The 13,871-nt window shown below is 42.2% G+C and overlaps 1 protein-coding gene and 1 pseudogene across 3 annotated transcripts in view; one reads left to right on the top strand and one right to left on the bottom strand.

Moving 5' to 3' along the window:
- Window positions 1-1,272: 1,272 nt before the first annotated feature.
- Window positions 1,273-6,174, bottom strand: LOC139374450 (proton-coupled zinc antiporter SLC30A1-like; annotated as a pseudogene).
- A 1,826-nt stretch (window positions 6,175-8,000) lies between these two features.
- Window positions 8,001-13,871, top strand: part of LOC139374993 (ribosomal protein S6 kinase, polypeptide 5) — a 42,277-nt gene continuing 36,406 nt past the window's right edge. For all 3 annotated transcript variants that reach the window (XM_071116317.1, XM_071116316.1, XM_071116319.1), the window contains exon 1: window positions 8,001-8,212. In XM_071116317.1, the coding sequence (XP_070972418.1) occupies window positions 8,143-8,212 (70 nt within the window). In that variant the 5' untranslated portion in view covers window positions 8,001-8,142. The remainder of the gene's footprint in view (window positions 8,213-13,871) is intronic.

Consider the following 13,871-nt stretch of genomic DNA (forward strand, 5'->3'; position numbering starts at 1 on the left):
TGTGCAGTGTGGTTGAGATTGCATCGCCTGTGGACCTATTTGGCGGTAACCAAATTGGAGTGGGTCTAGGGTGTCAGGTAGGGTGGAGGTGATATGCTCCTTGACTATGGGGCTTTGGTGACAAAACAGATGGCACTGTGATAGACTGCATCCAATTTGCTGAGTAGAGTGTTGGAGGCTATTTTATAAATGACATCGCCGAAATCAAGGATCGGTAGGAAGGTCAGTTTTACAAGAGTATGTTTGGAAGCATGAGTGAAGGATGCTTTGCTGCGAAATAGGAAGCCGATTCTAGATTTAATTTTGGATTGGAGATGCTTAATGTGAGTCTGGAAGGAGAGTTTACAGTCTAACCAGACACCTAGGCATTTGTAATTGTCCACATATTCTAAGTCAGAACAGTCCAGAGTAGTGATGCTGGACGGGTGGGCAGGTGCATGCAGCGATCGGTTGAAGAGCATGCATTTAGTTTTACTTGCATTTAAGAGCAGTTGGAGGCCACGGAAGGAGAGTTGTATGGCATTGTAGCTCGTCTGGAGGTTTGGTAACACAGTGTCCAAAGAAGTGCCAGAAGTATACAGAATGGTGTCGTCTGCGTAGAGGTGGATCAGAGAATCACCAGCAGCAAGAGCGACATCGTTGATGTATATAGAGAAAAGAGTCGGCCCGAGAATTGAACCCTGTGGCACCCCCATAGAGACTACCAGAGGTCCGGACAACAGGCCCTCCGATTTGACACCCTGAACTCTGTCTGAGAAGTAGTTGGTGAACCAGGCGAGGCAGTCATTTGAGAAACCAGGGCTGTTGAGTCTGCCGATAAGAATGTGGTGATTGACAGAGTCGAAAGCCTTGGCCAGGTCGATGAATACGGCTGCACAGTATTGTTGTAAATACAGTGACCTAATTACTGGCACGATTATAAGAGTTGCATACTCAAGTTGTCTGCAAAGCCTATAGACACAATTGTGACTGACTATTCAATGACAAAGGCAACTAAAGAGCTCATAAAGCCATGGCAGAGGCTGTAATAGTACTTGTTTTCTCAGCCTACACCAACTCCTTCACATAGACACAGTAGGCAGAATATCCAGACACTAGGAATGTAATTGGACGAGTATCACTTTCGATGCCTCCTGTTGTGGCATACAATGTGCTATAAAGTTCAATTAAACCTCTCGACAAGTTTCAAGTTCCCAATGTATAGATGCATTCATTATTACAATGAGGGTTCTGTCTCTGTATAAATGGCAGGCTTGGGGCTCTGCGTGGCTGTTAGCTTGATGGTAGCTGTAAAGGGTGACTGTTGTATTGAGGATGACTGGTGTTGTGATACTGAGAGAAAACAACCTCTTCTCCAGCCGGGCCTCTTGGCGCTGTTCTGTCAAAGCTTCCACAGCACAGCTTCGGGCCACACTGCGTCCGACAGGAGAGCTCACACATGTAACAAAGAAATGAACACAACATGAAACAATTTCAAAGATTTTGACTGAGTTACAGTGCATATAAGGAAATCAGTCCATTAAAGAAATTCATTAGGGCCCTAATTTATGGATTTCACATGACTGGAAATACAGATATGCATCTGTTGGTCACAGATACCTTTTTTAAAAAGGTAGGGGCGTGGATCAGAAAACCAATCAATATTTAGTGTGACCACCATTTTCCTCATGTAGTATGAAACATCTCCTTCGCATAGAGTTGATCAGGCTGTTGATTGTGACCTGTGGAATGTTGTCCCACTCTTCTTCAATGGCTGTGCAAAGTTGCTGGATATTGGCGGGAACTGGAACAGGCTGTCGAACACATTGATCCAGAGCATCCCAAACATGCTCAATGGGTGACATGTCTGATGAGTATGCAGTCCATGGATGAAGTGGGACATTTTCAGCTTCCGGGAATTGTGTACAGATCCTTGAAACATGGGGCTGTGCATTATTATAGTGATGGTGGTGGATGAATTGCATGACATTTGGCCTCAGGATCTCGTTACGGTTTCTCTGTGTATTCAAATTACCATCAATAAAATGCAATTGTGTTTGTTGTCCGTAGCTTATGCCTGCCCATACCATAACCCCACTACCACCATGGGGCACTCTGCTCACAACGTTGACATCAGCAAACTGCTCGCCCACACAACACCATACATGCTGTCTGCCATCTGCCCAGTACAGTTAAAACCGGGATTCATCCGTGAAGAGCACAGTTCTCCAGCTTGCCAGTGGCCATCGAAGGTGAGCATTTGCCCACTGAAGTCAGTTATGATGCAGAACTGCAGTTCTGGTTAGCTGGTCTCAGACGATCCCGCAGGTGAAGAAGCCGGGTATGGAGGTCCTGGGATCAAATCTCTAGCCACTTTAATAATAAAACATTGGATGTAATAAATGTATCACTAGTCACTTTAAACAATGCCACTTTATATAATGTTTACATACCCTACATTACTCATCTCATATGTATATACTGTACTCTATATCATCTACTGCATCTTGCCTATGCCGCTCGGCCATCGCTCACCCATATATTTATATGTACATATTCTTATTCATTCCTTTACACTTGTGTGTATGTATATAAGGTAGTTGTTGTGAAATTGTTAGATGACTTAAATATTACTGCACGGTCGAAACTAGAAGCACAAGCATTTCGCTACACTCGCATTAACATCTGCTAACCATGTGTATGGGACCAATAAAATTTGATTTGATTTTGGCTGGCACGGCTACACGTGGTCTGCGGTTGTGAGGCTGGTTGGACGTACTGCCAAATTCTCTTAAACAACGTTGGAGGCGACTTTTGGTAAAGCAATTAACATTAAATTATCTGGCAGCAGCTCTGGTAGACATTGCTGCAGTCAGCATGCCAATTGCACGCTCCCAATTGCACATCTGTGACGGTGTGTTGTGTGACAAAACTGCACATTTTAGAGTGTCCTTTTATTGTCCCCAGCACAACACGCACCTGTGTAATGATCATGCTGTTTAATCAGCTTCTTGACATGCCAGATCTGTCAGGTGGATGGAATATCTTGGCAAAGGAATAATGCTCAATGTTAAAAAATTTGGCGAAATAAGATTTTTGTGTGTACAGAAACCTTCTGGGATCTTTTATTTCAACTCATGAAACATGGGACCAACACTTTAAATGATGCGTTTATATTTTTGTTCAGTGTATCAGATATAAAGTTAACGGTAATAAACTTTGGTTGAAACCGTTGTGGCATGGATACCCTCTCCATGAAAGAGACCTTTGATTTGCTTGGCCACATCCATGTAGGAAGCATTTGATGTGTGCTGTGGGAATGATCCTGCTCTCTGCCAGCTGCTAGATGTGTAAGTCGTGGACAGCCAACACACCATCTAGGCTCCTGATCCTCCCCAGCAGCCGGTGCATGTCTATCTGTTTTGGAACAGTCTGCAGGAGGATGGGGGCTGACTCCTTCAGGTACAGAGCAATATGGCCAACATGATGACGCAGAGTATGGGGCCGAGGTAGAGCCGCCAGCAAGGCCCAGCGAGGTGCACTGTAGTCTGGGTACTACTACCAAGCATGGTGGCCAGCGTAGCATTGACATGTTGTTGGTGGTTAATGTAGTCATGGCTGTTGTAGCCTGGGTTGACACAGGTCTCTCCAGCATGGCAAGGCCTCCACATGTAGGTGAAGATGAGAGCGTTGACCACAATGATGACAGAGCCGAGGGCATAACCTAGGCTGTGGAGGAAAACACCCTGCATGTTGAGCTGTGAATTGGAGTCATGATGGCTCTCATTCAACTCCTCCAGGGAGATTTCCTTCCTGTGGACCTCAAGGTTGTCCTTATTGGGGATTTCTGTATGGAAAATAAGACCTGATTTGTGCTTTCATTCTACTCCTTGTAATCTGTGCCATATATTTGGCATATGACATGGAGTACAAGTAGTGGAATGTTAGCACAAACAGGTATCCAGACTAAACGTAAGAATCCTGAATGATGAGTATAATACAGGCCTTGTATAAATACCCTTCTATATTTTAAAATTCATATACAGTGCCTTCGGAAAGTATTCAGACCCCTTGACTTTTTCCACATTTTGTTACGTTACAGCCTTATTCTAAAATGGATTAAATAAATAAACAATCCTCAGCAATCTACACACAGTTTGCAAATGTATTAAAAAATGACCTTACTTTCCTTAAGTATTCAGACCCTTTGCTATAAGACTCGAAATTGAGCCCAGGTGCATCCTGTTTCCATTGATCATCCTTGAGATGTTTCTACAACTTGATTGGAGTCCACCTGTGGTAAATTCAATTGATTGGACATGATTTGGAAAGGCACACACCTGTCTATATAAGGTCGCACAGTTGACAGTGCATGTCAGAGCAAAAACCAAGCCATGGGGTCGAAAGAATTGTCCGTAGACCGTCGAGACAGGATTGTGTCGAGCCACAGATCTGGAAAAAAAATCTGCAGGATTGAAGGTCCCTGAGAACACAGTGGCCTCCCATCATTCTTAAATGGAAGAAGTTTGTAACCACCAAGACTCTTCCTAGAGCTGGCCGCCCTGCCAAACTGAGCAATCGGGGGAGAAGGGCCTTGGTAAGGGAGGTGACCAAGAACCCAATGGTCACTCTGACAGAGCTCTAGAGTTCCTCTGTGGAGATGGTTGTCCTTCTGGAAGGTTCTCCCATCTCTGCCGCACTCGACCAATCAGGCCTTTATGGTAGAGTGGCCAGAAGGAAGCCAGTCCTCAGTAAAAGGCACATGACAGCCCGCTTGGAGTTTTCCAAAAGGCACCTAAAGACTCTCAGACCATGAGAATCAAGATTCTCTGGTCTGATGAAACCAAGATTGAACTCTTTGGTGGCTTGAATGTCAAGAGTCACGTCAGGAGGAAACCTGGCACCATCCCTACGGTGAAGCATGGTGGTGGCAGCATCATGCTGTGGGGTTGTTTTCAACGGCAGGGACCGGAAGACAAGTCAAGATCAAAACAAAGTACAGAGAGCTCCTTGATGAAAACCTGATCCAGAGCTCTCAGGACCTCAGACTGGGGCGAAGGTTCACCTTCCGACAGGACAACGACCCTAAGCACACAGCCAAGACAATACAGGAGTGGCTTCGGGACAAGTCTCTGAATGGAATGTCCTTGAGAGGCCCAGCCAGAGCCTGGACTTAAAACTGATTGAACATCTCTGGAGAGACCTGAAAATAGCTGTGCAGTAACTCTCCCCATCCAACCTGACAGAGCTTGAGAGGATCTACAGAGAAGAATGGGAGAAACTCTCCAAACTTTATAAAGCCTCGTTATTGTGTTACTATTTCTTACTTTAGTTTATTCCAGTTTTTATGTATTTTTTTAGGAAATATTTTCTTACTTTAAAAAAATGCACTCATGGAATTAACAAACTTCACAAATACGAGAGAGTATTAGGGAGACAATCCGTTGAAGATGAGACCAGTAGACCTATGCTGTTTGATTGCATTCTGAAGACAAGGAATCTCAGAGCAGGTCCTAGAGGAGATCATGGTCTGTTTGTTGAATGTACCTCTCTTAATTATTATAGGCTATGATCATTAACACAAAGTTTAGTTTAAGGAAATTAATTTACCACTGTTTAAGCAGTTTGAAATATAGCTGACAACAAAGAACAAAATCCTGCAAATATATATATATTTTTATGAACATATGGTAATAGTTAGAGGGGAAATGGGGGTAGGCCTTCGGAAACTACTCAGACCCCTCGACTTTTTCCACATTTTGTTACATTGCAGCCTTATTCTAAAAAATAATTAAATTGTTTTTTTCCCCCTCATCAATCCACACACAATACCCCATAATGACAAAGCAAAAACAGGTTTGCTAACTGAAATATAACCTTTACATAAGTATTCACACCCTTTACTCAGTACTTTGTTGCAGCACCTTTGGCACCTTAAGTCTTCTTGGGTATGACGCTAAAAGCTTGGCACACCTGCATTTGGGAAGGAGGTAGTCAATATGTGGGGATAGAGGTTAGTTGAGGTAATATGTACTACATGTAGGTAGGGGTAAAGTGACTATGCATGGATAATAAAAAGGGAGTAGCAGCAGCGTAAAAAAGACTGGGCTTTTGAAGAGTGCCTGTGTTGAACACGACAACCTCACCAATACCCACAGCACAGACACCCTTCAACACAGTGTCCCCACCTTCCATGCTCTCCCTCTATGTACATTGATGCACATATACTGTATGTCACACACCACATAGCTATATTTTTATGTACATTTTTCAGGGAACTTGATCATTTGTGTGTAGAAGTGGGACTCTGTATCTATGTATCTGGTGTTGGAGAGTAATCTGTCTGTCCCCAGGTTTCACTCCTCTAATCCTGGCTGCTACATCGGGTTTTTCTTTATTTTTACTATTTTCTACATTGTAGAATAATAGTGAAGACATCAAAACTATGAAATAACACATATGGAATCATGTTGTAACCAAAAAAGTGTTAAAAGTAGCCACCCTTTGCCTTGATGACCACTTTGCACACTCTTGGCATTCTCTCAACCAGCTTCACCTGGAATGCTTTTCCAACAGTCTTGAAGGAGTTCCCACATATGCTGAGCACTTGTTGGCTGCTTTTCCTTCAATCTGCGGTCCAACTCATCCCAAACCATCTCAATTGTGTTGAGGTCGGGTGATTGTGGAGGCCAGGTGATCTGATGCAGCACTCCATCACTCTCCTTCTTGGCCCTTGGACATCCTGGAGGTGTGTTGGGTCATCCTGTTGAAAAACAAATGATAGTCCATGACCAATTGAGTGACTCTTATTTTGAAATCTGAAATCGCGGGACTTTTGAGCCAGCTACTGGACAGTTGGTAGAGCCGGGTGCTAGCAATGCCAGGGTTGTGGGTTTGATTCCCATGGGGAACCAGCATGAGGGGTGGCAGGTAGCCTAGTGGTTAGAGCGTTGAGCCAGTAACCAAAAGGTTGCTGGATCGAATCCCTGAGCCGACAAGGTAAAAATCAGTTGTTGTGCCCTTGAACAAGGCAGTTAAACTACTGTTCCCTGGTAGGCAGTCATTGAAAATTAGAATTTGTTCTTAACTGACTTGCCTAGTTAAAAATGAAAAAGTATGCACTCATTAAGTCTGCCAAAATGTAAATGGTTGTGTAACTCTGAGCTGGATGCTATACTGGATGTGCAGTAGCATTCCCATCAGTGTTGCAACTCCTAACCTAGTGTAAATGGGCCAAGTTGTATCAGATTGTCATTTTTGATTAACATTTATTGACATTTATTTTCATTTCATCACCACAAGGTGGTGGCAAAAGGCAACCCTTTTCACAGTATGGAAACAGTGACAGTTTATATTCAGAGAGTTTGAGCTGAGTGTTTTGCATAGGCCTAATATAAAACAAATATCATAGCCTAATCTTGATGCTGATTAATCATTCCATGAGTCTTAGGCCTGACATATGTGGCATAAGGGAGTGGCATATCAAGTTAAGGTTCGTTCTGGTTTCATGGCAGACATTTTCTTTCTACAGATATACTGGAAATGTTTGTGTTCAGTGGTATAGTGGTACAAAAGATTAGTAGGTAAACCCTGAATACCCGTCATTGTGAGAAAAAAATCACGCTTCCTATACTTATAGTGCATTTTTCTGCAAAAGGTGGGTAAACTTTTGGGCCAAAAAATTAACTCTCCACTACACCATTGTATGTGTTGCTGTTCTCTGTTCCTCTATATTTCATTAAGAAAAAATCTAAATGCTTAATAATTTTGTTAGATCAGCTGGCAGACCCTCAACCCTGGTCTTGTAAGAAGGAGGACCTTGATTTCAGCTGTCAGTATCTGACCAATAAGAGGGCAGGAAGGATGTTCTCTCTGTCATGGATAGCAAAATGGACCAATCAGATGTTAAAACTCCACATAGCAACCCCAATCACAGCTACAGGAGGACTTGGTCGTGAAGGTAGTAGTGGTTACCCGCCCCCCACGCTATCTTGTAGACACATTTTTGTCTTGCTTGGCAAGCTAACCAGACCTTTCCCTCAATACCACATTACAATCAGATATAGCTAGCTGACGTTACATGTGATTCTGTAATTTCAAACTATCTTAGCTATGTTGATGGTTTGCTAAGCAAGTGTATATTTTGGGCACATTTGGAATACAATGCCATCTTCGATGGAAGGATCTTCTAGAGAAGGTGACCTGTTTACTGTGAAACATGAGCTGAAAAATGGTAAGTTGGCTAGCTAGCTAATAGTGATTAGCTAACGAATCGGTTAGCTAACTTAGTCTGCAAGTGTATCCGGTCAAGTCCAAAAAAGGCAGGGAAAAGTGCTTGCTAACCTAGCTAGCCAAGCTAACTTGACCGTCGTCACGCAGGGTGGGTATAATTTGTGGAACGTTCCAACGGGAATCTGTTCCAACAACTTCGTAAATGACAAGGTTGGTAACAAACAACGCATACAAAGTTGTATAGCGGCAGAATAAGATACAGGGTAGGGAGTGGGCTATTTCATTGTTTTTCACTCACCACGTTTATTTCGATAAATGTCTGTCCTCACTCTGGTAGCCTATGGACAAACATTAAGAATAAGCTACGTGGTGAGTTGATGCCTATTCGGCAGCTAGTTAGCTAGGTGAATTGATCATGTTACTTACTTTGTGTGCGTTGATTGTTGGAAATCTTGTAACGTTACTTTACGACGTTGTTGTTACAGATTCCTGTTGGAACGTGACACAAATTATACCCACCATCGTCATGCATGCTTTTTGGCGGCTATTTAAAATGGCTCAGGTTTTTTAACGGTGATATTCGCTGTCATTCAAACAAATTGACAACAAATAAGTTGGAGAACATCAAACAATCTAACGTTAGCGAACGTTTGAAGTATAACACCGAAGAGCGCTTGACAGGATGGCTAATGGCTAGCTGTTTGTGTCAGACGTTTTAAAAGCCTGTTTTCCCATTTGTGGTGGCTTGTATAAGTTAGAAGTATAAGTTACAGCAGTAGGTAATATTCCCATCCGCATCGTGTGTGTTAAACTGCATTGTGGGTGTTAAATCATAGTGGCTATTTTGTGCTGCAGTCAGACATTAGCTATGCCATTGCTTTCAGGCTCAAGAACCTTGAGTGATAGCTGTCAGCGTCAAGTTTCAGTTGAACACTGCACTCGCTGTCTGTATTTCAAGTTTGTATTGTCCCACCCCATCAATCATTTTTTTTGAGGATGTTGCAATGTAGCCCAATCATTCATTGCAAGTGCAATTTCCTCTTTTTTTTCTGTACTAAGAATTTGTGATCTTTATTTACTTCAAATGTTGACCAATTATGTTGACCTTCCCATTTTTCCTCTAAAAGGGAGGGTGGGCCCCATAGAGGGGAGGGTGGGCCCCATAGAGTACCACAGTATGAGTCATAATACCCATAAAATCTAGCAATTAAACACGGAAATGGTTCCAATTGTTTACCACCTAATTCATTCAAAGATTTAGCTGTGCACCGACGCTCTCCATCCAACCTGACAGAGTTTGAGAGAATCTGCAGAGAATAATGGGAGAAACTCCCCAAATGCTGGTGTGCCAACCTTGTAGGGTCATACCCCCCAAAAAAGACTGAGGCTGTAATCGCTGCCAATGGTGTTTCAACAAAGTACAGGGTCTGAATACTTATGTAAATGTAGTATTTCAGTTTTTGATTTGTTATAAATTTGCAAACATTTCTAAAAAACATTTTTGAAATATGGGGTATTATGTGTAGATTGAGTGGGAAAAAAGCTATTTAATCCATTTTAGATTAAGGCTGTAACATAACAAAAGGTGGAGAAAGTCAAGGGGTCTGAATACCTTCCGAATGCACTGTATCTGAGCAGTTCCTTAGCAGAGTAGCAGCCCATACTGTATGAGAGTGAAGACATGGCCTTCTTTAGCCTCCCTCTCACGTGTATCTTTTCTGTCTCTGTTTCTCTGTCCCTGTCTCTCTCCCTCACTCCATCTCCCCCTCCGCCCATCCACACTGCACAAGACAAAAAAATATGGCTACGAATGTATCTGTATATAAAGTGAAGTGATATATTCCACGCTGTTGCTTAATACACTGCTCAAAAAATAAAGGGAACACTTAAACAACACAATGTAACTCCAAGTCAATCACACTTCTGTGAAATCAAACTGTCCACTTAGGAAGCAACACTGATTCACAATAAATTTCACATGCTGTTGTGCAAATGGAATAGACAACAGGTGGAAATTATAGGCAATTAGCAAGACACCCCCAATAAAGGAGTGGTTCTGCAGGTGGGGACCACAGACCACTTCTCAGTTCCAATGTTTCCTGGCTGATGTTTTGGTCACTTTTGAATGCTGGCGGTGCTTTCACTCTAGTGGTAGCATGAGACTGAGTCTACAACCCACACAAGTGGCTCAGGTAGTGCAGCTCATCCAGGATGGGACATCAATGCGAGCTGTGGCAAGAAGGTTTGCTGTGTCTGTCAGCGTAGTGTCCAGAGCATGGATGCATTACCAGGAGACAGGCCAGTACATCAGGAGAAGTGGGGGAGGCCGTAGGAGGGCAACAACCCAGCAGCAGGACCGCTACCTCCGCCTTTGTGCAATGAGGAGCAGGAGGAGCACTGCCAAAGCCCTGCAAAATTACCTCCAGCAGGCCACAAATGTGCATGTGTCTGCTCAAACGGTCAGAAACAGACTCCATGAGGGTGGTATGAGGGCCCGACGTCCACAGCCCAACACCGTGCAGGACGTTTGGCATTTGCCAGAGAACACCAAGATTGGCAAATTCGCCACGGGCGCCCTGTGCTCTTCACAGATGAAAGCAGGTTCACACTGAGCACATGTGACAGTCTGGAGACGCCGTGGAGAACGTTCTGCTGCCTGCAACATCCTCCAGCATGACCGGTTTGGCGGTGGGTCAGTCATGGTGTGGGGTGGCATTTCTTTGGGGGGCCATCCATGTGCTCGCCAGAGGTAGCCTGACTACCATTAGGTACCGAGATGAGATCCTCAGACCCCTTGTGAGACATATGCTGGTGCGGTTGGCCCTGGGTTCCTCCTAATGCAAGACAATGCTAGACCTCATGTGGCTGGAGTGTGTCAGCAGTTCCTGCAAGAGGAAGGCATTGATGCTATGGACTGGCCCGCCCGTTCCCCAGACCTGAATCCAATTGAGCACATCTGGGACATCATGTCTCGCTCCATCCACCAACAGACTGTCCAGGAGTTGGCGGATGCTTTAGTCCAGGTCTGGAAGGAGATACCTCAGGAGACCATCCGCCACCTCATCAGGAGCATGCCCAGGCTTTGTAGGGAGGCACGTGGAGGCCACACACACTACTGAGCCTCATTTTGACTTGTTTTAAGGACATTACATCAAAGTTGGATCAGCCTGTAGTGTGGTTTTCCACTTTAATTTTGAGTGTGACTCCAAATCCAGACCTCCATGGGTTGATAAATTTGATTTCCATTGATCATTTTTGTGTGATTTTGTTGTCAGCACATTCAACTATGTAAAGAAAAAAGTATTTAATAAGAATATTTCATTCATTCAGATCTAGGATGTGTTATTTTAGTGTTCCCTTTATTTTTTTGAGCAGTGTATAATATGCCCCTGTTCTTGATTAGACAGTTTGGTTGATTCTGATGCCATAGCCAGCTGTAAAACACAGAAACAAGTTGTCATGCAGGAAGCCAGGCAGTGGTGTGAAGTACTTAAATAAAAATTATTTAAAGTACTACTTAAGTGTTTTTTTTGGGGGGGGGGGGTTACCTGTACTAGATTTACTATTTTATATTTTTGACAACTTTTACTTCACTAGATTCCTAAAGAAAAAACATGTTTTCGCTGACACCCAAAAGTACTCGTTACATTTTGAATGCTGAGCAGGACAGGAAAATTGTCTAATTCACACACCTATCAAGAGAACATCCCTATGGCCTCTGATCTGGCAGACTCACTAAACAGTGTGAGCGTTGGAGCGTTGGCTATCCGTAAATATAAGAAACAAGAACATGGTGCTGTCTAGTTTGCTTAGTATAAGGAATTTGAAGTAATTTATATTATAGTATATTTTAGCGATTGCAATTACTTTCGATACTTAAGTATTTTTTTAAACTAAATACTTTTAGCCTTTTACTCAGTGACTTTTACTTAAGTAATTTTCTATTAAATTAAGGTATCATTAATTTTACTTAAGTATGACAAGTGGGTACTTTTTACACCACTGAGGCCAGGAACAATAAATAAAGTGGGTCTTTAAAAACAGGGGTCATGAAGAGAGAGAAATAAATTGGATGGCTGAAAATAGTCTGGTTTTCGCTCAAGGCTCTGTCTGTTCTGCTTTAGATAGGAGGGACTGCTGTAGTGCAGGCTATTTATTATCCTATTTTGTTACAATGTGCTCTGTCCTTGTATGTTGTTTTTAAACATTAGGTTTTAATGGGTGACGTTGCATAACGTTTGCTCTCTTCTCACTCGGGGCATTTCCATGTGAAAAAAAGCCCCATGAGCACTGTTGTTATTCGGAGCACATCAAATTTGGTATAAAATGAAGGCGAAAAGTCTATATTCTTGTAAACTTAAGGCATATATGGGTGATTCCACGCCAGTGAGAGCAGAAAATATTTTTGGGTGTCTCTGATTTTTATGTCAATTCTCTCACAGAAATATAACTGTGAGGATGGACATGCATTTTTACATTTATATTACAAACCGTATATATTTTTATTGTTATAAAAGTGGCCATTTTAGACCCTTTGTAGACCTATACATGCCGCCTCTAAGACCTTGCACCTCTCTGATTCAGAGGGGTTGGGTTAAATGCGGAAGACATGTCAGTTGAATGCATTCAGTTGTGCAACTGACTAGGTATCCCCCTTTCCCTTATGATCCATGAACCGTTCATGTCATTACAGGCCTACTCCTTATAGTGTGCTCTAACTTGGAGTATGTTTAGGTTCTGAAATTCACATTTATTCAACATTATCAATATCTCAACTACCCTTTTTGATTTAGTTCATTTTTAGACATATTTTTTTGAAACAATATACTCTTTAAACATCAGATTTCCAGAGTGGACTCTCTGGTACTTTTAATGATATGACCGACCCATTTTATACATAAACATTGACGGGTCAACTCATTATTAACCAATCACATTTCTCCTTTTAGGATTGCATATTCATCAAATCACCAGCAGAGGGAGTTCCCTTTGAATCCATTTACCATTCACTGTGCTTGTGGTCACAACATTTATCAGAACTTCAGAATTACTGGAGTCCACTGGAAATGTTATGTACTTGTAGATTATATTGTTCCAAACGATGTCTGAAACTGAACAAAATCAAGAAAGGGTAGTTTTGAGATTTCATTCATTTTTTTTTGTTTAATAAATTAATGTGAAAATGATATGGACAGTACCAGTCAAGTTTGGACACACCTACTCATCTTTATTTTTACTACTTTCTACATTGTAGATTAATAGTGAAGACGTCAAAACTATGAAATAACATGCATGGAATCATGTAGTAACCAAGAAAGTGTTAAACAAATCAAAATATATTTTTGAGATTCTTCAAAGTAGAATACTTTTTAGGTTACTGTATGATTCCATATGTGTTATTTCATCGATTTTGATGTCTTCACTAATATTCTACAATGTAGAAAATAGTGCAAATAAAGAAAAACCTGGAATGAGGTAGGTGTGTCCAAACCTATGACTGGAACTGTATGTCCCATCACAATTTGATTTCTCGGAGATCTACGGGACAGTTCCTTTGACTTCATGCTATAGTTTCTGCTCTGACATGCACTGTCAACTGTGTTGCCATTCTATAGACAGAAGGCTTTCTAAGTCATGTCCAAACAATTGAATTGGCCACA

Source organism: Oncorhynchus clarkii, chromosome 19, assembly GCF_045791955.1.
Source record: "Oncorhynchus clarkii lewisi isolate Uvic-CL-2024 chromosome 19, UVic_Ocla_1.0, whole genome shotgun sequence".
Lineage (NCBI taxonomy): Eukaryota > Metazoa > Chordata > Actinopteri > Salmoniformes > Salmonidae > Oncorhynchus > Oncorhynchus clarkii.